General features: G+C 36.5%; 6 protein-coding genes across 11 annotated transcripts; 2 read left to right on the top strand and 4 right to left on the bottom strand.

Moving 5' to 3' along the window:
* Positions 1 to 865: 865 nt before the first annotated feature.
* Positions 866 to 2,759, top strand: LOC147275932 (ROP-interactive CRIB motif-containing protein 7). Its single transcript, XM_086254873.1, has one exon. The coding sequence runs from the start codon at positions 984 to 986 to the stop codon at positions 2,379 to 2,381; it is 1,398 nt and encodes a 465-aa protein (XP_086110999.1). The 5' UTR covers positions 866 to 983; the 3' UTR covers positions 2,382 to 2,759.
* Positions 2,760 to 3,264: 505 nt separating this feature from the next.
* On the bottom strand, positions 3,265 to 4,255 carry LOC147275931 (PAK-box/P21-Rho-binding family protein). The gene is made up of 4 exons (XM_086254033.1): positions 4,195 to 4,255; positions 3,966 to 4,069; positions 3,786 to 3,879; positions 3,265 to 3,680 (listed from the first exon to the last, which is right to left on the bottom strand). Exons 1-4 carry the CDS (start codon positions 4,238 to 4,240, stop codon positions 3,265 to 3,267), a joined length of 660 nt encoding a protein of 219 aa, XP_086110159.1. The 5' UTR covers positions 4,241 to 4,255.
* A 2,056-nt stretch (positions 4,256 to 6,311) lies between these two features.
* Positions 6,312 to 7,979, bottom strand: LOC147275930 (glycolipid transfer protein 1-like). Its single transcript, XM_086253070.1, has 6 exons — positions 7,862 to 7,979; positions 7,705 to 7,760; positions 7,477 to 7,607; positions 7,182 to 7,317; positions 6,593 to 6,724; positions 6,312 to 6,474 (listed from the first exon to the last, which is right to left on the bottom strand). Exons 1-6 carry the CDS (start codon positions 7,977 to 7,979, stop codon positions 6,442 to 6,444), a joined length of 606 nt encoding a protein of 201 aa, XP_086109196.1. The 3' UTR covers positions 6,312 to 6,441.
* Positions 7,980 to 9,786: 1,807 nt separating this feature from the next.
* LOC147275929 (uncharacterized) lies at positions 9,787 to 15,742 on the bottom strand. Of its 4 annotated transcripts, none has more exons than XM_086253066.1 (12): positions 15,584 to 15,742; positions 15,043 to 15,202; positions 14,615 to 14,710; positions 14,242 to 14,345; positions 13,075 to 13,262; positions 12,548 to 12,670; positions 12,377 to 12,465; positions 11,098 to 11,203; positions 10,922 to 11,019; positions 10,495 to 10,746; positions 10,299 to 10,379; positions 9,787 to 10,182 (listed from the first exon to the last, which is right to left on the bottom strand). In XM_086253066.1, the coding sequence occupies exons 2-12, from the start codon at positions 15,160 to 15,162 to the stop codon at positions 10,168 to 10,170; spliced, it is 1,272 nt and encodes a 423-aa protein (XP_086109192.1). In that variant the 5' UTR covers positions 15,163 to 15,202; positions 15,584 to 15,742; the 3' UTR covers positions 9,787 to 10,167. The 4 variants fall into 4 exon arrangements, with proteins under 4 accessions (XP_086109192.1, XP_086109193.1, XP_086109194.1 ...); XM_086253067.1 differs by having other exon boundaries at positions 15,043 to 15,199; positions 15,584 to 15,724; XM_086253068.1 differs by lacking the exon at positions 15,584 to 15,742 and adding an exon at positions 15,321 to 15,336 and having other exon boundaries at positions 15,043 to 15,199.
* A 359-nt stretch (positions 15,743 to 16,101) lies between these two features.
* LOC147275928 (Ribosomal protein L14) lies at positions 16,102 to 17,776 on the top strand. The gene is made up of 4 exons (XM_086253862.1): positions 16,102 to 16,269; positions 16,691 to 16,820; positions 16,919 to 17,031; positions 17,464 to 17,776. The coding sequence occupies exons 1-4, from the start codon at positions 16,165 to 16,167 to the stop codon at positions 17,518 to 17,520; spliced, it is 405 nt and encodes a 134-aa protein (XP_086109988.1). The 5' UTR covers positions 16,102 to 16,164; the 3' UTR covers positions 17,521 to 17,776.
* Positions 17,777 to 18,203: 427 nt separating this feature from the next.
* On the bottom strand, positions 18,204 to 24,525 carry LOC147275927 (serine/threonine protein phosphatase 2A regulatory subunit B''beta-like). 3 transcript variants are annotated; one of them, XM_086253791.1, is made up of 13 exons: positions 23,713 to 24,523; positions 23,177 to 23,416; positions 22,917 to 23,022; positions 22,686 to 22,785; positions 22,078 to 22,183; positions 21,819 to 21,909; positions 21,063 to 21,204; positions 20,578 to 20,725; positions 20,352 to 20,461; positions 19,407 to 19,563; positions 19,181 to 19,306; positions 18,916 to 19,066; positions 18,204 to 18,810 (listed from the first exon to the last, which is right to left on the bottom strand). In XM_086253791.1, the coding sequence occupies exons 1-12, from the start codon at positions 23,866 to 23,868 to the stop codon at positions 18,926 to 18,928; spliced, it is 1,623 nt and encodes a 540-aa protein (XP_086109917.1). In that variant the 5' UTR covers positions 23,869 to 24,523; the 3' UTR covers positions 18,204 to 18,810; positions 18,916 to 18,925. The 3 variants fall into 3 exon arrangements, with proteins under 3 accessions (XP_086109917.1, XP_086109918.1, XP_086109919.1); XM_086253792.1 differs by lacking the exon at positions 18,204 to 18,810 and adding an exon at positions 18,853 to 18,867 and having other exon boundaries at positions 23,713 to 24,524; XM_086253793.1 differs by lacking the exon at positions 18,204 to 18,810 and having other exon boundaries at positions 18,928 to 19,066; positions 19,181 to 19,257; positions 23,713 to 24,525.
* Positions 24,526 to 24,706: the final 181 nt, after the last annotated feature.

The following is a 24,706-nucleotide window of genomic DNA, read 5'->3' as shown; positions in this document are numbered from 1 at the left end:
GGTGAGGTTATAGTGTTATACAGTCCGTGTTGTTAAGACCATAATACCCCTGTCAGTTTTTTTTTACCTCTTGAACCAAATTCTGTTTGCTGTTTCTGTCTTTTGTGAACTGTGTCATAATATTATTGCATCCAATTATCAATCTAAATCAATAATTTTGTACTTATTTTGGTTGCAATTATTATTATTATTTTTTAAGTAATTTTTTCTATTCCTCTTTGAGCTAGCGGCTAGCCGGCTAGCCTCAAATACTTCATCAATTAAAGCTAAACATTATTTAAATTACATGAATGTGATGGATTTGGAGTGTACAAGACCGAATTTCTTTACATATATATGTTGTGTGAAATTTTTTTCATTTACAGTACATTTAGTTTTTTCATATATTTAAATTTAAAGGTGAAAAATATATATCTAATTAAAAGAAAATGTGAACCGATTAACATTCAAATGTAAAAAACAAGTTATGTGACAATTTTGGTGCGGGGGTTTCAATAATACAATTATAAACAAAGACTTGTTCAAATTTAAGATTTTTTTTTTCAAAAAGTTGGTCATTGCTTATTTGCTTGGTCCTGGTCGTGGTCCCTTGGACCTCCCTTGGACCTCCCTGGTTCCTCTATTCTATTATTGCAGAGTATAGTCCAAAAGGAAGGGCACATTGGTAATTCAGCCAAAATATGCAGTGCAGTAGAATCAGAATCAGAAAGCCAAACCCCACTTAAAAACCACGACCCAACCACCCACCCCCACAAGGCCACCACAGCAATGTTGTTGTTGCTCAACAAGAAGTCCTCAGAGTAGTACTAGTAGTTCACTCTTTCACCATTCTAGGCCTAAGTGCCTAACATACATCTCTCTCTCTTTTGAGTCTTTTCCCTCCTTACCCATTACCCAATATCCCAAGCACTATCTCTTTCTCTCAATTTCACTGCTTCTCTTCACACCCTCCAAAATCCTCTCCAACTTCTCCACTCTCTCAAATGGCTCTGTTCCATCCATTTTCCACTTTTGCCCTCGTCTTCCTCTTCGCCCTCCTGTCCTCCATCGTCATTTCGCACCAGCAACCCCTCCTCAACCCCGCCGAACAAGAAGCCGTCTACCAAGTCCTCGACTCTATCAACTCCGCCATCCCCTGGCGCTCTCTCTTCCCCGACGACCTCTGCTCCTCCGCCCCACACGGCGTCGTTTGCGACTACTTCTACGACCCCACCAACGCTTCCTCCGCCGAAACGGTTCACGTCTCGGAGCTCAGTTTCGGGTACGTCTCGGACTTCACGCCCAACCCGCCCTGCTCTCCCAACTCCACGCTCAGCCCGCTTCTCTTCACGTCCTTCAGGTACCTCCGCAAGCTCTTCTTCTACCAGTGCTTCACCGAAACGCGCGTTTCGGTCCCCGACATCCCGCTGAGTTTCGGGTCCGGTTTGGAAGAGCTCGTGTTCGTAGACAACCCAACTCTGGTGGGCTCGCTCAGTGGCATACTCCGTAATTTCACCAGCTTAAGGAGGGTGGTTCTGACCGGAAATGGGGTTTTTGGGAACATCCCAGATGGGGTTGCTGACTTGGTCAACCTGGAAGAGTTGACTCTCTCGAGGAATCAACTCAGCGGTGAAATTCATCTGAGTTTTGAGAAATTACAGAAACTGAAGGTTCTTGATCTGGGTTACAATTATTTTGACGGAAATGTCCCTGAATCGGCGGGCAATCTCTCGGAGCTTTTGAAGCTGGACTTGAGCTCCAATGGGTTTTCTGGTCAAATCCCAGAGAGTTTCAAAAACATGAAGAGGTTAGAGCTCTTGGACTTGAGCTACAACCGGTTCAGTCACTCGGGAGTTCCTCTGTTTTTGGCGGAGATGCCCCAGCTGAGACAAGTGTATCTGAGTGGAAATTTACTGGGAGGGCAAATTCCGGAAATATGGGAAAATCTGGGGGGTATTTTGGGAATAGGACTTTCAGACATGGGGTTGGTTGGGAACATTCCTGCTTCAATGGGGGTGCATTTGAGAAATCTGAGCTACCTGGGGCTTGACAAGAACAAGCTTGAAGGGACAGTGCCTGAGGAGTTTGGGAAGCTCTTGGAGTTTGTGAATGAGATTAATTTGGAGAACAATAGTCTGAGTGGTAGAGTCTCATTTTCTGCAAGTCATTTTTCAGCTAAAACTGGGCACAAGCTAAAGTTGGCTGGGAACCCACAGCTCTGTGTTGATGAGGGTTTGAGCTTTGCCAAGAGTGGTAGCAGTTTGAGGGATTTGAAGGTCTGCAACAAACCACATAAACCCAATCCTGCCCTTCTCAACAGTGTGCATTCTTCAGTGCAGGTTGTTGTTCCTTCTGTGTTTGTGTTTACCATAGGGCTTTTGTTTATGCTTATGTTTGCTTAACTAGGATTAGACCCTTTTTGTGTTTCTTGGGAACTTGGGATTTTAGGTCTTCTAACAAAGAGAGGAACAGGTTATAGCTGACTTGGAAATGAATTTTTGGATGTGCAGTGAATGTGCTGATACAGGGAAACTATGTAATTATGGACTTTTTTCAATGGAAACTGGAAAGTGCATATAAATTATAGCATTGTCTTAATTATTGTAATTTTTTCTTTTCTCCAGATTGTGGGGATTGAGCACAAGCAAGAAATTGAATCATGTTTTGCAGAATTCTACTGTTTTTGGTTTCTTTTTTAGTTTGATCACATCTTCCCAAATTTCCTGAGATTTTATGCCCGTTAGTGAAAGAAATGGGAAATGATCAACATTTTGCTCTGATTTTCTGTGATCTTTCTTTCGTTTTCCTTCATCCCAAACAGTGTTTCTTTACTATTTGTTATGAGTTGTTGCTTTTGAACTATTTTAGCATTATTATAGTAACTAGGTCTTAGGTGTCCTAAAGAATCAGGAGAGAGAATCTGAAAGTTGCCCAGAAAGGTTTCTGTTTGCAGTGTCAAGCATGTTTTGGCCTGTAGTGTGATTTAAGGCACAATTGATCACAAATCGTGAAGACAGAGACAAAAGCAAAATCACCCTTGGAACTGTTGGACAAGGATGGGCTTTTTAGGCTCTGGATAGCTTTAGACCGGCAACTACACCAAGTGGCAAGTGCATTGAAATTGATGTAGACAATGTACAACTAGGAAGTAAAATGTTCAAAAATTGAAACGATCATATTAAACTTAAATTACATTTGTTTGCCTTCAATTCCCTGATACATTTTATATAGCTAGCCTGATTGAAGATTCTAGCTACAACAATAATCATTTTGTGAAGAAGAAATTCATGTAAATCCCTTGCCTTCCCCCACTTGAAAAGATTTCTGAGGTCCAGGTTGGTCTGAATATATTTCTGAACTACCAAGGGTTTTTATTTTTCTTGATGACCCCCCAATGGAAGATTCTTTGGATTTCTTCCGCCGCGTTTTCTTGGGGATGTCCGGCAGGTTTTGTGACGATTCAATGCCTTGGCTTGAATCCGTGGCTTGCCGGATGCCTTTATCCGACGATTCCCTAGTCTTGGAAGACCGCCTTGTTTGCTTTGATTTATCTGATTTTTCCTTCTTGGGGGAATCAGGTCCTCCACCACCACCACCACCACCTCCATGCCCACTTGATGAATGCCTTCTCGACGCCTTTGGCACTTCCAAAATGTCCTGTGCCGGAGACTTTGAACCCTTTGCACTCTTCCGGCTTGAATCTATGTACATATATGACATTGATTAGTTAGTAAAATAATCAAAACATAAAGTCTCGGATAAAAAAATGTGGTACTTCTAGTATTACTCAAACATAAATGAAGTACCTTCAGAGACCCATTTGACCCCATGATCATCTTTCTCTCCATTTTGGCCTAGAGGTGCTGATGCAGTTCCTGGTGGACCTTGAAACTCATTCATCTGCATGCACCATGCACAATGCACAATATGAGCTTGATGAGGTTTGTGATCAACCATTTAAGCAAAAGAGAAAACTAGTGAATTACCCAGCTTGGAGAATTTGCTGTGGATGGACCATCCCATCCTATATGAGCCACATGCTTTACATCTGTAGGGTACCCTATCTGCATGCCTTGGTCTTTATTATCATCTGCCAAATACGTATGTATATATATGCGCGCACACACACACAATCATCAACAAAAAATCGTTCTTTAATTAGCATATATAAGTAACAGTACGTCGCTGCTTCTACTGGAACACAATTATACATACCAAAAATTTGAGAAATGTATCTTAGGCCTTTCAAAAGGCCCTTCATCTTATTGTTATTAGGATCTTTGGGGTTGCTGGTCGCCATTTTTGTGGAAGATTATATAATATATGTATATATATTGGCTCTATAAACAACCAATTAAGCTACTCCTGCAATTCTCTAGTAGAAGTGGAATCAAAATTGGTCCTTCCAATCTGTAAATAACAATGGGTTAGGATTAGAATAGATCAAATGTTCAATTCCCTTCAACGTAACCAAAAAAAAAAAGGAAGATGGATAATGAATAGCATGAAGGAATTGTGTGTAGGTACCATTATCAAACCTCTGAAGGAATTAAAACCTCTCTGCAAAGGCCAAAATTTGCAGGCCCATGAGAGGCTGTAGTACTCAAATTATATGTCCTAAAGAAATTAAGAATGCCCAGAACTTGAATTGGGCACACATGCATTCACTTCCTTCTATGAGTTTTGCAAGATGGGTACGTAAAACTTTTGAAGAAAGGGAAAAAGTGTTCAAAAACTAATGAACAGCTTTTGACAAATGTGCCATGAAGGGTGGGACTGATGAGAAAAGGGGTGAGAACTGACAAACAAATTCTGTTTAATTAAAGTAAACCTATCGTCTATCTCTCGTTTATTTGATGGTAATGCATGGTTTTTTTTTGCCTAAACCCATGATTGATGGCCAGAAGTAGATCGAATTTTTCGGTGTGAAAATATAGGATAAATAAAAATAAAAATACTTGAAATGCTAAATATAGGGGAAGGTTTTAACGGGTCATTTTAATGGCTGAAATGAATGGTGGGTGCATGTGAATTTCAATGGTTTGTTGGCTGTTTCCTTGGATGGAAATCACATAAGAGAAAATGGCTACAAGGAACACTCTCATTGTAAGGTATGGTACGTAGTGACTATATGTGAACACCTTATTATGAGTCTTTTGGGTCCAAATGTGAACTTATATTGGATTGGGAAATTCTTGCACATCTTTACATCTAAAGGGTTAACTTTTGGGTGGTCGATCGGAAAAAAAAACAAAAAAAAAAGGTTTAACTTTTTCTTTTTTTAATCAAATGATATTAATTGGGCGAGGTGGAATTTGATCGAACTCAAGACTTTGGATATAGATGTAAATGCTCTTAATTACTGAAACTATAAACACCAACATGGCGATGGCAATGAGAAATTAGATCATGAATTCCCTCTGGTTTTATTGTTACAAACAGAAGGTGCAGGTTAAAAATATCTTATATAATTGACCCAGACTCCAACCATACCAGTTCAAGTAGATTACTTCTGTTAGAATTTTGTTCTATGTTTAACCTTTTTCTTTTGGGTTTTAATAGAAGTCTAAAACCCGAAAAGGAAAAGACGATAGTCGAACTCAGTTCAGTGAGTTGTATCAGGCGGACGAGGATAAGGGCTCTACACAATGGAGTTGTGAGACCACAAAACTTTATATAATTAAGCTTTCGGGTTGCCTCATTAAAGATCATAAAGCACCCTTACTGTTGAACCAAAATGGCATTATTTATGGCTAGTTATGGCCTATTATAATTAAAAATTAAACCCCCTTAGGCCTGAATGAGCAGTGAATACAATCTATTAAAAGATCTCGTGCTCAGCCGCATCTCGAATTATTGTACTACTTTTTTTACTTGACAAGTCATAAGTCATAACTCATTTGGTCTAGGACTCTAGGGTACGTTCTTGCTTTTCTAGCCATATGAATAAGTTAATAAATATATAATTTCCTTATTTCTTTGTTGTTGAGGATTGCTTTATTGTCCAAATTAATGAAACAATAACAGGTACTAGCACAAATTCCGTGTTACCTAATCTTTAAAATGAGTTTAATTATATGTGCTAATTTTCGTGCATGAGAATAAAATTCGTACTTTGTGCAGGTTAGGTGCTCTGTCACTCGAGTTATGAATCCGACCATGCCAATTAATTTTTAAGGCAACTAATGGTGTTTGTTGGTCAATCTTTGTGAAAATAGGCAGCAAATTTGAGGCCATCGATCAGCTGGTAGAGTTGCAAACAAGAAACAAAATGAAATGAACAAAAAAGTCAAATTGAAGTTTACTGGTAAAGCAATTAAGTAATGACACTATTTTCGGTAACAATTAAATCAAAGAATGCTTTACAAGAAGACGAATGCAATTAGTTTTTCCCCTAAAAACTATATATATTAAAAGAAAAAATACAACTTGTATTCAACAATATTCATTTAGTTGTATATATCAAGCTTGCATATCGTCCATTCCAACAGAGGCCTGAAAGAAGATTAAAAACACAGAGTTTAATTAGAGACATATATGCTCAGTGGTAAATTTAATTCAACCCCAAATGCTTCAGCCAAAAACATATCCCATGAACATGAAAAAAACTTACTAAGAACTTATGAATCTCTTGAAGTACTGGAGAGAAGTTTGTGCAGAATTTTTGAATATCAGAATTTAAATAAGGCGTTTCATCTAATATCTCCATAAATTTCTTCCTCTCTGGAGCAAGCTTAATTACAACCTGCATTTCAATCAAAGAGAGTCAAGACATTTTCATTTTCAAAGTGATTGAATTAATGTAACCACATCTCTCTAATAGATTAAAGATTCACTTGTATAAATTAGTCATGCCTCTATTCGAGATGTAGTCTAACTACATTAATGGTACATCTAACATTACTTTTATGGAAGTTGTCTTTGGAAATCCCAACTTTCTACTAATAGTGCTTGAAATTTATCAAATTAATCCAATTCTTTGTGTCATTTAATACTCAAATGCTATATGGTCTTTCCAAATGGGCAAATGGGTAATGCAATGAAGCAAATTTGGATTGAATCATAAAGATTTTCTTTTGTTGGGTTTGTTTCTGAAACATCATGGAAGCCCTCTGGATGATAATGAACTAAAACTCAAAGTTTATGGCATTCTCAATATTGAAGTTTAAACCTTATTACTAAAAGGGATTGTGAGTCCTTACACTAAAACTTGAGCTTGCCAGCCAGTTATGCCATTTTTTAAATGTCTTGCTGTAGGCCTCTGTACAAGCTTTTGACATTTGCCAATCTGGATTGTCCAGTAGATTCCTGAACAGTTCCACCAAGTAGTCCATAGCCCTACACAAGCACATGACCGAATGTTAAACAATGTAGCACTAGACTCTAAAAACTTAAATATTTAGGAAACGAGACGTGTCTGATTCTCAAAACACAAGGATTGGCGTTTTGCAAAACAAAATCAAGGACTCAGATACAGCAAACATTGCATATATATACCTTGTTAGCCAAAGCAGAGCATTTGTGCAACTGGATGAGGACTTTTCTGTTTTGGCTTCAATCTCAGACCGGATTATATTGTACAGGAGGTTAAATTCTGACGGGTTAGAGGAATACTTGGATTCCAATCTCTGCAATGTGTCGAACAAGAACATGAAAAATGTTGTAAACAATTAAAAACCAAAACAGTTGCTTCTAAAAAACAAGTCACATAAAAGAGCACCTTACCGATATATTATTACCAACTTCAGATTTCACAGGTGTAAAGGCCACTCCAAACTTATCTGCATAAAAAATCATGAAAAAACATTGCATTGTCACTTTGTCAGCATCAAAACGAACCGTTTTGGGGGTGAAAAATCTCAAAATCAAAATATAATTGTACCTAAAACAGGTAGCAAGTTTTTGCATACATCCAAGAAAGGCTTTGTGAGCATCTCTCCCGTTTCAGATTTGACATGCTTCATCCCTTCCAAACCAGAAGTGAAAACAGATCCTTCCATTTTTGTGTGTTTCTCTGCATCAATATTTAAAGTCTTAGTTGCCAATCAGATAAGCATTGGCAATGTTGAATGGCTCTATTATAGTTCAATACGTACAAGTTAAGAACAAGCCCATTTTTAAATCATGTACGTGGTGGGCTAAGATGATTAAAGAGTTGGGAATACCATGATTGATGTGCAACGTCATTTGGCCAATTAAATAGTTGATTCAAAAGCTAATGACGTAGTTAATTAGTAGAGAAGAAGAATCAAATTATATAAATGCCCTTAATCACCTCTCATGCTATAATTATTTTACACAAATGCCCTTAATTTGTTTATGATTCCCATGAACCCTTTTTGAAATGGGTTGAAAAGAGGCCTTAACCTAAGCTATGAGAATTGGAAGAACGAGAGTCGAATTTTTGTCATTATTATAAGGTAAGTATTTTCGATATTGTTTTGAGGCTTGAGAATTTCGTAAAACTTGATAGATCATAAAGAATTTCAATTTTAAAAAATAAAAAGATAACGAGAGTCGTACTCTTATTGTGATTATTGGATAAGTGCTAATGAAGTTACGAGACTTATAATTCACATGAATCTTGGATGGATTAAGAAGAGTTCGAATTTAAACAAAAAATTAAAATTAAAATTCCCAAGAAAATGGATTGAATGTGAAATCAATCACGGAGAGATCGAGTAATGATTGAAAAAGGATAAAGACAGAACAAGAAAAACATAAAATGATGGTGTTGGACACAAACCTGGAAAACGTTCTAACCAAAAAAAACGTGGAAAACAAACAGACTTGAAGATCCGAATATTGTTATGTAGATTCCAAGTGTTATTGATATGAAGATGATGAGGCCGTTATTTTTTTTTGGTAGGGTGTCGTTCGGTTTTAACATCCTGAACCGTTTTCATAATCTAATTTTACAATAAAGATTTCATTAAATTGTGGTTATCATAAAACATGTGATTTTGTAACATCCTGTATCATTTAAAAAAATAAATCGTTGCCATAAGTCCTTGGAAAGAATTAAAAAATGGTAACTTACCTCTTAACTTTGACCATTTATTTTGGTTTATAAACTTTCATAACATGATAACAGTTATTTTGGTTCTTATACATTCCACAATGTTTTGTGTGGAAAATAGTTTATGAACTGTAACGTACGAGCCAAAAGTCTTGTATATAAAGAGCAGAACAAACCCAAACAAAGGAACTCTAATTCTCTCTCAATTCCACAAGTCAAAAGTGAAAGAAAACAAAATGTCATCTTCAAGAATTGTCCTTTGCATGTTCTTGTTGCTGCCTTCCTAGTCCCTTACGAAAAATTATTCTGTATAACTGATATATTGACACATGATATAACCAATTTATGTGTTATAATATGAGTGAATGTTATTAATACTATACCCTACTAATACATATCTTCAAATAATATCCTTATATGTTCAATTGATTATACCACATAACGATATATCGATTATACCCTATAATTTTATGTCACTTACTAATCTGTACACAAAAGCAACCTTAAAGTCCGACCTATTACTATTTCTTAAAAACAATCTTTTTATTTATTTATTTTTTTATCAAATGATTAATATTATTTATTTGGCAGGGTGCCCTGGGGCATGCAAAAAGTGTTGCTTATGTACTGTGGTTCGGACGAGGCCAGTGTGTGCACGCTGCTGTGAGGATGATGAGACACAACCTCCCACAAATTTTCATGCTTGAAATGAAATGAAAGGACTTCATCAAGCAAACTTAGTAATGTTTTGAATAAAAAATGATGATGTCTGTATACCACAACTCAGGTTGATCTAAAAAATGAAAGCTCATGTTTATTTTGTTTTGGGCTTTGGCCCAGTGTAACCCACAAAATAAAAAATAAATGAAAGCTCAGTGCTGTAGAAGCATTTTGGTGAAAATCTTATATTCTAAAACCTCGGTAACTTTTACTTTACAAAAATGACACCATGCTCTGTGCTTTTTTTGGGGGTAAATATGGGGCCGAAGCCCAAAAAATTACATTGCTTCTCTGTTCATTTGAGAGAGAGAGAGAGAGAGAGAGAGAGAGAGAGAGAGAGAGAGAGCTAACTACAAAGAAAATAGAACAGAAAAAAAAGTGATCAGCAAATTGAAGTTGTTAGCCTGTTGCCAATGTCACCATCACGGAGTTGATATCCCAGGAAATATCTATGACTTCATGGTCTGCAAGTGCAAACAGCCAACAAAATCCTTCAGTTTCTAAATTACGACTAATGCTATATACCCTGGTTACTCAAAAAAAGACTGCTAATACCCAACAAAAAGGAAGAAGCACAAACCTTGAGGTACTTTTTGTGAATCTTCAATGCCTCCCTACATGCCTTTTTTGCATCCAGATTTCCAGTTATTTCACCTAAGATCTGGAGACCAAGTTGACTATGAGATATATGAAGACACAAACAAGTAACATAAATGTGCGCCTGCACATGTGTGTGTGTGTGTGTGTGTGTGAGAGAGAGAGAGAGAGAGAGAGACCTTGACAACATCATCCAGACCCTTAGCCTCCTTTAAAAGTTGCTTATTTTTGGTCTCAAGAACACTTGCAACAAGAAAAACAGAAAGTGCAGTATGTTGTTCTGTGTATCCAGTCTTCACATTGTTTCTCTCAAACTTGCCATATTTGTCTAGTTCTTTGTCATTACGCACATTAGGTGGTTGTGTAGCACCATCAGTTGACCCTTCATATGTTAAGAAAATGTTTGGGTTGTATTCCATGGCCCACATCAGCTGAAACCAACTATATCACTGTCTTAAAACAGGCTTATGAATGAAAAACAAAGGAAATTCAATATATTAATTAGATTGAGATGGATGAAGCCTAAAATTCATCCATCATCCATAAGGAGCTATTTATCAATAAAACAGAACCCAGTTAGGGAAATGAGTACAGTTTCCTCCTCACCTCCCAAAGATATAGTGAATCAACAAAGGAAAATTCTCTCCGGAACAATACCATCAGCATGCGAAATGCAAATAAATACTCCCCACCGTCTAGGTCCTCTGTCAATGAGAAGGAAATGGAGTTTTAGCAGAATAATAAGGACCTGTGTTAGTGAACATGCATAGATAAATTCGTACCAAGGTGTTGATGAAGCTTAGGGTCAACAGTTTTGATTACTTGGGAGAGTGTACTCAGCTGAGATTGCACCCCTATCGAACTAGAGCTGCACCTAAAATTATCTCTCTGTTTTCGAAACAAAAGCAGGAATCTGAATTATACCCTAACAGAAGCATATCACAAGCACCAATCATGTATCAAATCATTTTAAAAAAAGTTTCAGATAAACAATAAAAAATAAACAAGACCGAATAAACAGCTTCAAGTCCACAAAAGATGACTTAACTTTCCTAGTTTCTAGGCATCCATGGATTTCTATCAGAGTGGAATTAAAAACACCAAAGTAATGAAACCAAATGAGTCTTGGTAAATGTAGGAATCCAAGCCAACTATTCTGCAAACGAACTTGAAGCAACTCCTTTTTCAGTAATCTACAGTCTAAGCTCAATGCACATGTTGAATGAACTAATTTGATGATAGGTTTCTCTAACCATAGAAACTTGCTTACTTTTAGCCACCCCCGGTACTTTTAGTGCCTAAAATTGAATTATGCTGCCTTAATTTACTTGTGCAGCTCATGGCAGATTCATCTCAGCCAACATTCTCACAACTAGCCACTGACTAGAGAGCACTTGAGCTAATTATATCCATTTACAATATATTTTATACGGAATCCATGTCCAAGATATTTTCTAGCGCTGACAATCACCATCTTAACATCGAAATTCAAGCATATACATCCTTAATACATTTTTCTTTCTCAACTGCCCAAAGCGTGTACCACAAGTGTGACTTAGATTACGGCACCAAGAAAATTCGAACTGTGTAAAGTTGATTATATGAATCCTTCTGCACCAATCTGATCTATCTCCAGTAATATCTTCTATTAAATCGTTGCAAGTAATGCTTTTTCTAATTGTCGCTATCCATGTCACTCTAGGCCTTCCTCTTGTTCTTCTAAAGCCTTCTACTAATAATTCACTTCTCCAGTTTGGTGTTCTGACATCCATTCTAGTTTACATGGTGAATTTGCACATCTTCATTCAATAACAAATTCATGGCACAAGGAAAAAGAATTACCCAATGAATAAGACAACCAAAACTGATCATAACGGAAGTACTAGTCAATTACTAGATCCCAGTATAAACTAATCATTATAAGCTACCTGTTCAGAATGATTACCCTTACCCATTACTCAAAACAAGTTCATGGACAAATAATACTAAAACAGGCAGTCGACTGCTCCATCAAACTAAGAATTGAGCAATAGTATCATCAAGGTAAGATATAATATATACCAGCCTTCGCATCGCATGCTCAAAACACCAAAAGGCATCTGCTTCATTTTCAAGAAGAATTACCATTGGTGAGCATATATCATTCATTCCTGCTCAAAAATGCCCATTGTAAGTGTCAATTAAATCTGTTTTAACTTTGATAGAACATTAATGAGATTCATAGCAATTCACCTTGAACATAACCAATATCGTTGTCCATCCAAGAATAAACTGCAAGAACATCCCAAAGTTTTGCCTGATTGGTTTCACTCTCATAAAAGACAAGTGTTCGATCTGTGCGAACAACATCCAAACCTACAAGCCAAATTCCCCTAGTGAAGTTAAGTACTATTAATAGTTAACACAAGTTAAAATAACCATAAGATATCCAAATAGATATGGTTCAAAATTAAAACTATGAAAAAAGTTAAAATAATGATCATGAAAAAAGTTCAAAAAATCATGTGTATCCCTGTACTGCATTCATGCATGAATAAAAAGTGTAGAATATACGTTCCTAGAGAAAAGAAAAAATAAATTTTCAAGTATGTCTAGTTAAGGAAGTGTCCTATATCATCTGTTTTCCTTGCTTGCACATTATGAGTCTGAGGGGTATTTGTCAATCACTTAATAGAAAGAAACCAGACCACAAGAGAACAGCACAAAAGTGAGATTATATCAACTGGTAAAGGGAATGTAGTTATGCAACAGATATGTACCAATTTGATGCAAGAAAAGCTTCCACTGAATCACTTTCTTGTCTGAAATATCATGCTTTGTAGTCCCTACTGGTGATCCTGCTATTGGCTGGCCGTCATCCGTGATGATGGGTGTTGTAATAAATTTTCCACTACCAATAACTGGAACCATCTTTTGACATTCAGCTTTCACTCTACCATACTGCTCCCTAAAATGGTCAATGATATACATGAAGTCAAAATATTCAATTCAAAGAAGAAGGAATACAGGACGGACAGCATGGAAATATCAAAGAAACACCACCAGTCGCCAATAGAATTTTTTCTTAAAAAAAAAAAAAAACGACATAACGCCAAATCGGAACATGGCAAACCACCTATATCTACATGTCATCCCAGAGACGAAGACTGAACCTGAAGGGCAAATGGCTAACAAACAAAGGTTCAATGGCTGGACCATGGCAGAACAGACAAAACATGCATGTAGGTCAGCATGAATTATGCAAACACGGTCGTCACAAAAAGGAATTCGAAAAATAATCTTATGCACTTTGATGGCATAAGGTTTTTGTTTTTCATAATTAAAATAATATATTTGTGAAAAAAAAAAAGCATGAATCCAAGTACATAAGAAGCCAAAGGGCCCCAATGATCCAAACAAAACTAGCTTCTGAAATGAATGACGTCTAATAAATTCCAGAAAGATGAAGATTATACAAATATGGATGATCAGAAAGCCATGAGAGGCTCAACCTAGAGACACTGTCTTGAATAGAAAGGGAATCTCTACCCCTTTAAAGGCTGCTCATCCCAGTTATACCGCATAAAAAATAAAGTCAGTGCTCTTCAAGTCTCAGTACGCTCACATTTCACAAGAACCCCTCTTTAACTTCCAATCATACAGCACAGTATTGGGATAACACTAAAATCAAGCAAAGAAAAAATCCAACACCCCTTTGCATAATTAGATGTGATCCCAAATTATATTATTCCAGAGCAATTCAAAACTTGGAGAGCCAGGATCTTTTAGTCGCTCTAGCAGCATGTGATTATAATTAGGTTCATATAAAAAAGCATTATGAGTGAAGTAAGAGAAAAGAGAATCATGAATACTCCATTGCTTCCCACAGTGCTTAAACTGAGAGCCATCTACTACAGATTAAATCACAATTAAATAAAATGTATTACCTTCGGTGCTGCCTGAGTGTATTTCGTTCATCGAAGGTGCTATTTGGATCATAGCAACCTAACAAGAATTCCCAGACTACACCTTTGATAGAAGGATGGACACCCTAGCATAATAAATTAAGTAAAAGTACATAAATCAATATCACACACATATGGTTTTAACTTCCAGTACACCAAAGAAGCAACATATATGGTGTATTTACCATCACCCAGGCTAAATATATTATTTATATAATATATATATATCCGTCTCAAGAACAGGTAACCGCACTACGGATAACAGTCCGCACATGTGCGCAATGCATACACATAAATAAATCTCCCCCCACCCTCCAAATCCAAAAAAAAAAATGTTACAAATAGAAGAGATTACCCCTCGTTGGATTCGTCTAAGCACTTTGGCTATATCCAAGTGACCATCTTGGGCGAAGGCAGTATGCCATCTTCCTTCAATAAGAGTTTTCCCAGCCTGTGAAAGTTGATAGTTTGAAACGTGGATCATGTGCTTATATCAGGAATGCTACCCCCCCCCCCCCCCCCCCCCCACAAGTATATGTAATAATAATGCTGAAATAGAGCAACGATATTGCATAACCAAACTTTTCAATGCCAAAATGTCTCTTAACTTCTAATAGGCAAAGTACCATTTAGTGATAGGAAAGGATAAGTAACCAATGCTAGAATATTATGTTAGCAGCAATAGTTAAGTGCTCCATGAGGTGAGGATGAATATAAATTGTGTTATATACAACTAAACAAATTAAAAAGTAACAAATGAAACGGAAAGGAAATTATGCACACCCTGAGCCTAAAACTGGTCTTCGGGACATTGACTTGGCATTCCGGTCTAACTGGATAGAAAGCATCCAACTCAGCTGTTGAAGCTTTCTTAAAAAATGGCGCCATACAATTACAAAGCATCCAAAATATAATCAATTGAATCGCATTCGGTTTTTACCTGCTGGGCACCCGAATTAAAATAAAGAGTCAGAACCCATTAAACAAAAACAAACCAGAGAAACACTAAGATAATGAATTAAAAGGAAACAAAGCAAACATATTGGATTCCAATGCATTACCATCTTTTATCACATACTCCAAATCCCAATCTTTCTCAACAGTACATCATCTATGTGTTCAATGCAAATCTTCCCATTTCAATATTAAAACCAATCTCTAAGATAAACCCAATCATTATGAACCAATCCAAGAAAATTTTTTAAACATCTAAACATTCCCATGATTACACAAGCATTATGAACCATCCATCTTACAACAAAAGACCCAAAAACAAGAGAAACCCAGATGCATACAAAACATTCAAACATATAGATTTCTATACCTTTATTCACTGGGGTCCTGGAAATTCAAATTAGAATTGTAAATGCTGTAACTGCTTTCAGCGTTTTCTTCAAAGATGATAGAAATCACAAATAGAGAGAGAGAGAGAGAGATGGGAGCGAAGAAGACGCCAGAATATTTTATAGAAAAAGAAGTTCAATGTTGTGCGTACATTATTTAAACGGTAAATTTGTCTTTTGACGGGCCCTTTTTTGGATTATTAGCTCAAAAGCGTGAACAGCTCCCATTTCCACTGAGCCTTTAATTTTTCGCGGGCTCATGGCTGACTGTGTCAAGAGTCTCAAGACGAAAACAATTGGGCCACTTGTTAAAATATAGAATAAAATTAAGTCTTTATTATAAAAAGTGGAACATGTAAGGGCACACAAGAAAAAAAGAACTATTCTTAAATATCCAACCAATGGAATTCACGATTGTACAAAGTCTACGATAGCCTTGAGTACACCTGATCACCGCTCAGCTTAAACAAAACCCCTTATTTCTTCTTCACCTTCCAAACCCTAGTTCTCTCTATCTCTTGCCTCACTCGTCGTCACTCCCAAACCCTTCCAGATCTTCAAAATGCCGTTCAAGAGGTACGTGGAGATCGGACGAGTGGCTCTCGTCAACTACGGGAAGGACTATGGGCAGCTCGTCGTGATCGTCGATGTCATCGACCAGAATAGGGTATGTTTTTGCATTTATTTACGAAAGTGCCTTTCTTCTCATTCCATTTAGCTTCGAAGTTTTCTATTTTACCATTATAATGGGTTGCTACTTGTGACCGGAATAGAGTATACCGTCTTTGTTTTTCGTTCAATGTTGGTTTACTGTGAAGCTGATGAGTTGTGGAATATTGGTGTATGAAGTTAAACCAAAATTTTAGGGTTTTTTATTTATTATCAGGAAATAAACTATTTTTTAAATTTATGTTATTATGTTTCATAATAGTTGTACACTTGTACTAGATTAGATTAAGAAAATAAAAGAGTATTCAAAAGTTAAGTAATTACTATCTAATCAAACATTTTTGAGCTCTGATGTCTTGGTGTGTAATTTTGGTGCTTACTGCCATTAAAACTAAGGACACCTGCTTTTTATTTTGCAGGCCCTTGTTGATGCCCCTGACATGGTGAGGACCCAAATGAACTTCAAGAGGCTTACACTCACCGATATCAAGATTGACATCAAAAGATCTCCTAAGAAGAAGACCCTGATTGATGCCATGGTGGCAGCTGGTGAGTTTCGAGTCAATGTGAAAATGATGAAGATTTGAGTTGTCTCCCTATTTTCATCTGCTTGATCTCTGAATTGAGTTTTTGTATGATGGTGGCAGATGTAAAGAACAAATGGGAAAACAGTTCATGGGGCAGGAAGCTGATAGTGCAGAAGAGAAGGGCTGCACTTAATGATTTTGATAGGTTTAAGCTCATGTTGGCAAAGATCAAGGTGCGTTATTAATGTTTCATTCTTGCATTGTCCGTAAAACACTCAAATTCCTCTTATTGTTTATTTGTAGTTTTGTATTTAATAAGTTTTTTAATATAATTTGTGAGAGATTGACCAAACCTATCTTAATTCACCAATGTTAGACACTGCCAATTAGGGTTGGTCTAGTTGTTGAATCACATATAGAAGGGAAGGGGGGTTGGTGTCTGTCCATCACTTGGCTTTTGCACTTTCTTTTCTTGATGGAAGGATAAAGAGTGCCTTGTAGCTCATGCTTTACCAAAAAGTATGAATCTTCAATTACAAAGTAAATAGATCAAGTTTTAAGAATCTAAGGCCACTTTACATCTGCCCCTATATGTGTGTCTATGTTCTACTTTGTGAGCTGGTGTAACTATGTGTTAAATGTGTTTTATTACTGTGTTTTTGCAGAAGGCTGGAATTGTTAGGCAGGAGCTAACTAAACTCAAGAAGGAAGCTGCAGTCTGAATCTGTACTCTTTAGTTTTGCAGTCTTATTACAAGATTTTGGTTTGTTTCAGTGCATGTTTTGATTCGTAGTGGTAGCAGTTACTTGATATTTTGGTTAGATGATAGCTACCAACCAAAAATGGTTCTCTCTATAAACCTTGCATTAGTTTTCTTTGAAATGAGATGGAGCCAAGAACCTTCACAAATTGGAATTTCTTATATCATATTTGTGCGGAAGTTTTATTAGAATTTATTTTCCAAATATTTTGAATTTCGATCTTGTTTGTATACAGATCCCAACCCCTCTGGTAAAGCGTTTGGAGATGTAGAAGTTGTAGTGTGGTTGGCCAGTTCTGTAAGGTTAAAGGGGGAGAGGTTCCATTATGCCAACTACATTGGGCAAAAAAGTTCCCATACGTAGATGATCTGTCAGTATTCTTTAATCACACAAAATTCATTGAACATGTGAAATCTCTAAATCATTGATTTTACGTTGTTTGCATAGTCAAAGCAAAATGTAGCAAATATATATGGGAAGCATAATAATTAATGAATTTGAGTTTGAATTAACTACACATTTAAAGGTGACTAATTCAATTTCGTCTCGACATGAAAAGGGTTAAATAAACATAAATTCAAGTTTTGCTGATCGTTATGAACGGTAGAGAAGGCATCATGGCCAGGAGAACAATGCAACAAACCTTGAGACAAAAATCCATTTAAGTAATATTGCACAGCATTACACTTCTACATTCTTTTCTCCATTCTTTTAATCACAAATCCAATGAAAGAACCTATAAACAAGGTATAAAGCTAGAGAAAGCAAAGAAAATACAATGGTGGTGTTGGGCTGAATCTGAGCAATATTACAAGCCAAGTTCACAAGACATACATGCCAGCCACCTTGACCAACAAATTGGCACAAGATGAAAAGCAACCCAGCAAGTGAGCCGCTTTTGGAAACAATCTTTAACTCCTTTGATAACAACAACGGACTATTGTTACCTAGGCGATGATTAATTGCCAGATAGCGACTCTCCCCATTGCAAAGGAGCAATTCACTGTAGAATTCCAGAGTGGACCTCCTTCAATTTCATAAAAGGCAAGCACATTGCCTACCACACAAATTTGACTGTCAATGTTACATGAAAGCTTGAAATTTATCATTGATGAAGGATACATGACCAAGCTTGAGATTTGACGTTGATGAGGACTACAGCCACTGATGAGCTCCATGGAGCATCCTGAATCTTGATGTAACATAAGTTTCTTCGTTTTGATGAAGCATCTCAAGCTATCTCATAAGCAGCTGCAGAAGAAAGATAGAACAAGAAGAATTAAGTACACAAAACTATCTCATAAGCAGCTGCAGACATTTGCATTCTTTCCATTGGAGCTCAATGTAAAACTCTACCTCATTGAACTTAAAAAGGAGCCTCAAGTGATTCATCCCAAACTTCCACACTTCCATTAGAGGCATTCTCACCATCTTCTTCCATTGAAAGCCTTATATACTCTCTGTGCGCAAAGCGGTCCCACTCTGTCAAAGTCGGATCCTCACGTTCCTGCTCATACCAAAAAGCCAATGCATCAATTATTGTCTCAAAAAAAAAAATCCAGCATTAAATTTCTAAGATGTAGTCACACAATAGCTTAAAACAATAGTTATTGTAAAATACCTGACGAATAAGAAATGGATCACGACTTTCAAAAGCTATAAACTTATTCAGGTTGAAAAGGATATTGAAGACATTTCCTGAAAGTTTGCAACCTTTCAAGTCACTTAGTGTCAAATAATCTTCTCTCTGCAAGTAAGATGTCAGTAGTCATTTTGAATGAGTAGAAGGAAGTAGGATCTCGCATAGTAATATAATAACAATAACAATGATGATGATGATAATTCACCTCTGGTGCAATCATGTCAACTATTTGACACAAAATATCCTCAAATAGAACAGGTTCTTGGGCCATGCATTCCATACGATGCAGCTGCTCCTCGTAAAAGAACTGCAACTCATTGGGTGTAAGGATTCCATTTCCATCCAAATCTATGCATTTGAACCTACAAAATAAAATGTGACTAAATAAAAATGGAAAAAACCTGTCGAAGTAAAAGATGAACTACTACAGGGAGCATAAACATTGTTGCCATCACAACAATGTTTATGGTGACCTTCACTCTAGTAGATGCATAAACATGTTGCAGTTAAAATATTAATGAATATTTTAGGCTCTTCTAGTTCCACCCGAGTTTCCCATCATTATGGTCTAGTAATAATATCACACAAAACGTTATCAAAGTAGCCAATACATAGTAGCCAATACATAATCCTTAATAAGGATACCCTAATTTATCTCCAATCATGCTAAACATCTCAACATCTCATATTAAGAATATTATCATTCTGACAAGCACCACGTGCAAATAAGATTGCTCCTCACCTACTGAGTTTTAACTATAAAAAGTGATCCATAATCTTTAAATTCAACCACCTCAGATAACTTCCACAGAAAGTAAGCAACTTCAAATTAAAACGAGAATTTTCAGAGAGAATTGGAAATTACTTTTTTAAATTTACTAATTTTAATCTTTAAAATCCTTTTAGTTTTATTTTAACTACATTGCAAGGTAGGACATGTAAGCAATTCGGAATATTGTACCAACTGCCAAGTTTTGGATTAACAAATTAGTATACATTTCACTTTTTCTCAGTTATATTTATAAGCAATGACTTTTTCTGATTAAAAACAGGAAGATTGACCCCTCTTCTGAAATATCAAGAATTCCATGACATACGAAATTACCAATTGTCAAAATGGAAAAGAACAGAGAAATAAAGAAACATATACCAGTACTCAAGGCTAGGCTCACATGACTTATCCTCCTCTGATAGCATGAAGTAAACAAAATCTTCATAACCCATCTTCCCTTCAACCTTGCTACTAAACTTCCTTGGAATCTGGAACAGAATTGAGCAAATACACATTCAATGTGGAACCACATTTAGGTAAATAATTTATTGCCTTAATTTGCTCCAGAAGTTTGAAGATGGGCTATAATAAAATACAAACCAACCTGTGAAAATATTCTATCAACGATCCTGTAGGTAAGGGCATGGTTACCATATCTAATGAGGTCCTCTTTGTCGATCAAGAAATCATGATCCGTATCCAGCTCCCAAAATTTGCAGTATATAACATAAAAATGTTCATAAGAGAAGTACCTGAAATTTGGCAGATAAAATATCAATAACATAGTTTATTAATTTTTTAACACACTACTTTAGAAAAGAAAATAAAAGTTATTTTGGGCAATCTAAGAAAAGAAGAAAAAAGATAAGATGTTCTTAAGTTCCTCCAAAATATTTGTCAGCCACAATAAGTTCTTTCAGGTCAATTTGAACAGTCAAACTATTAGTACACTACTAAATTCAAAATCATAACTTTCAAAAATAATCACTAACGCATCATATATATATACACAGACACACACACACACACACACACACACATATATTTACATTATACTTAAAGAAAATCCATGTTCCAATGATAACAAACCTCAGAACTTTGTTTATGTCCTCTTCCTCATCTGCATGTTGCATGGCATCAATTAGATTTCCTCGTTTCAGCTCCTTTAGGGTAAGACGGCCATTTCCTGATCTATTGATGTAGTAAAATATTCTGTATATGACAGTTTCAGCTAGGCCAGTGAAAATGAAGCATAAGTGAGCAAACTGAGTATGGAAAACAAAAAATGTGCAGTAAAATATTCACTGCACACACTTATAAACAAAGTGATACCAAATAAATAAATAAATAAAAAGTGAGCCTAATGTAACAATATCTGCTTTTTATGTCAGCATTAAGTACCTTCACCTCTTATCCCTATATGACATCTACTATCTACAATATTTGTTGAAAGAAAAGATATATACTGAAGTCAACCAGATTTTGCAAGAGTTTTTTATAGAACTCTTTTATCTCTTTTCAGAATCCTATTCTAACAAATAAGTTTACCTGAAAAGGACAATAGATCTAAATCAGACATAATTATGCACTCAGAAACTGTCTACTTTATATAATCAACAGAACCATGAATCGGTTCTATTAAGTGAATTACAAACCTTAAAAAAACCCTAAACCCAGATGCTCACCCAGTTATAAAGCATACGGTAGTAATGATTACTTCATTCCACCCGAGAGTTTTCAATCATTTTGACTAATCTGAACAGCTAGGTTATAACAATGTACCTTCTGCATGTAATGTATGAAAATGAACAATCAATATTGTAATGAGCAGTATGAAACACATACCATATCTTTCTTGAAATTCAGGAGTGCCATGTAAAAATTCCAACCCTGGATGGATTGCCACAAGCTCTAGAAGAAGGGGTTTGAAGTCTACCTGCATTACAGAATGCAGACCAACAATTGTAAAAATAGAATGCAGAACAAGAGGGAGTGAAATTCTTGATGCATAACTAACAGAAAGGGTCATTTAAATTAGGAGAAAGGGCATCAATCAAAATGCAATTTTCCAAGACCAAACAGAGAAAATAGTTTTGAATCAAACCTGAGTAAGGTAATTGCAATCAGACTGCTTTAGAATTTTAAATACTTGAGTTGCTGCATCCATTGTCAGCATATTGCCATCAACCCAATATCTGACGAATGCATCTCTACAAACAAATTATGTGAATTGGCAAAAATTAAGAAAATATATAATGACAAGAAACAAATAAAGATAGACAAAAGTATACAGGCTTATGAGAGTCCTGATTCTATAAGGAACAGAAATGTGTATGTTAATGAATCTAAGGAAATAAAAAAGGCAGGAAGATTGCAAATAACATTTACAATAGGAATATGTAGGAAGCAGCTGGGATCAAGTTACAATTATTTATAAGGGTCAAATATAAACAGTAGGCAGTGAGCTTCAAATATCAGGACTTAATGTTTCTCTATTATTGTCTCCTAGGAGGTTCTATTACTTCACTTTGCATCTTTTTCTTTAATCATTTCATGAGACAGAGCAAGAGACAGCTACAGGACATAATTGACCAACAATGAATGGCATGAGAACAACCATTTCATAGAACTTTTCTTTCAAGATTTACAATTGAGACCCCATAAAATTAGATCTAATTATTCATAGTAAGCTTAATTACATTTATTGCATACCTGGTCACTATCCCACTGCACCCAGTATCTATCTTTCTAAAGATAGCAGAAGACAAAAATGATGGCAGCTTGCATAATTCCTTTGTAACCAACTTGAACTCTGCATAACCAAAACCAAAGAATTCATTTTCCTTAGTCTCTTGGAAGTGGATTGGAAAGAGGAGAAGAGAGTGAGAGTGAGAGTGAGATTCTTTTCGAATAAGTGATTTACACATCAGAAACGCATCTCACCATGCATTTGCAATCCATCCATATGACCACTGAAAAGGTCATCAATTCTAGAAATACAGTGTTCCTTAAGTTCCTTTGGCGGTGGACGACCACTTTGAAAATAGAACTGCAAGCATATCAATCATAAAACATTATGGGAATCTATTCTCCAACCTTGACAGCATAACAAGACCATAATTTTCAAGTTCACGAGTAAATCTCAATCTCAAAATATTTACAAAGTTAATAATATTAATGGAGCAATCAGAATTGAGTTCGACCTGAGGGATGACTTCTCGCACTGGTTCACTAACCAATTTTAGCGGAGAGCCCATAGAAGAAGGAATATTTTTCTGCTTCGATAGGCGTGGGGAACCAGAGGAACTTCTTGGTGAAAGTGGGGGTGCACTGCCAGCCGGAAACATGGAAGGTAACAAATTGCTTCCGGCAGCACTAGCAAAAGAGTTCCCATGGGCATTGATAGAAATTCCCGCTGTTGCATCATCTATGAGAGACTTCACCTGTCAAAATAAACCGCAAAACACCCCCAGATAAAGATAAACTTATCCCAATATATAGTTCTTCAAGTGATTTAAGTCTAACATAATCATATATGAATATTTCATTGCACAGAGTACAAACCCCTAAACTTTTAAGGCAAAAACTATTATTAATAAAGAAAGAATAATAGTTTAAGTATTAAACTAACAATAAAAACCCTGTAACTATCCATACAAGAAAATCAAGATAGCTTTGAGGACCAGCAATGCATGTCGATTACAAAAATTGTACAAAATGCAAACTTAATCAAATTTACCAGACGACCGGTTTGAGGGAGCGAAAGCCACTGAGCAAACAACTCCTCCGCAATTTGGGGACTGGTTTTAAGCGCGACCGGAGACAATTCCGGAAGCTGTAAAAGCTCAGTATCCAAAGAAGTAACATCCCCTGCTTCTGCTGCGTCTATATCCATTGAAAATTCACTTCTTCGATTCCTAAAATCATCACAATCCGTGAATTTTCAATTCCTAACCCACTAACCCACAAAGTCACTAACTTCCTCTTTCAGGTTCAATTTCAAAACGGAGGTAAAAAAACCCTAGGTCCCAAATTGACAGTTGCAAACGACTACTGAGCTTTGCTCAGCGCGCTTCTTGAAAACCCTAGCTTCCAAAAAGAAGGTTATAGAACCAGCACCAGTTCTCTCCTTCTCCGATCCTTTCCGATAAAACACTTTCAACTCCGATTTTCACCACGAATGCTTTGTTCCCACACAATCAGTCAAAGAAGCGCAATCCAAAATTTTATAGCCCTCGAAACACGCTACGAAGCCTCGCGGTTCTAAGCGGGCATTAGATGGAAATCAGAAAAAAAAAAACCGCGGTCTGAAAAGTCGTGTCTGAACTGAACAGTCGGAGACTGGGAGAGAGAGAGAGAGAGAGAGAGAGAAATTGAAGGAAGTGTAGGGATTGGGAGGCTTATATAGAAGAAGGAGGAGGAATGCCACGTAGGCGTGTTTTTTGTAACGGAAAGTGCCGCCCGGACTCGGAGACTTGCGTAGCCGTCAAGAGTGAGAATGAGAGTAGTCGTGCTTTATGACAACTGAGTGGGAGTGGGAGTGGAAGTGGAAGTGGAAGTGCGTAGTTTATACGTGGATGAGATTGAGAGAGCCTTCTTCAACGACCTACCGTCTTTGTAAATTCTGATATATACACAGTCAATGAGTGCCCAAAAAACTAAAATATAAAACATTGCATTTTCTTTATGTGGATTGAGAAGAAATGAGAGTTTAACATGATGCAACATGGGTT

Source organism: Dryas octopetala, chromosome 8 (genome assembly GCF_963921425.1).
Source record: "Dryas octopetala chromosome 8, drDryOcto1.1, whole genome shotgun sequence".
NCBI lineage: Eukaryota > Viridiplantae > Streptophyta > Magnoliopsida > Rosales > Rosaceae > Dryas > Dryas octopetala.
The sequence above is the reverse complement of the archived record's forward strand: the minus strand, read 5'-3'. Positions and strand labels throughout refer to the sequence as shown.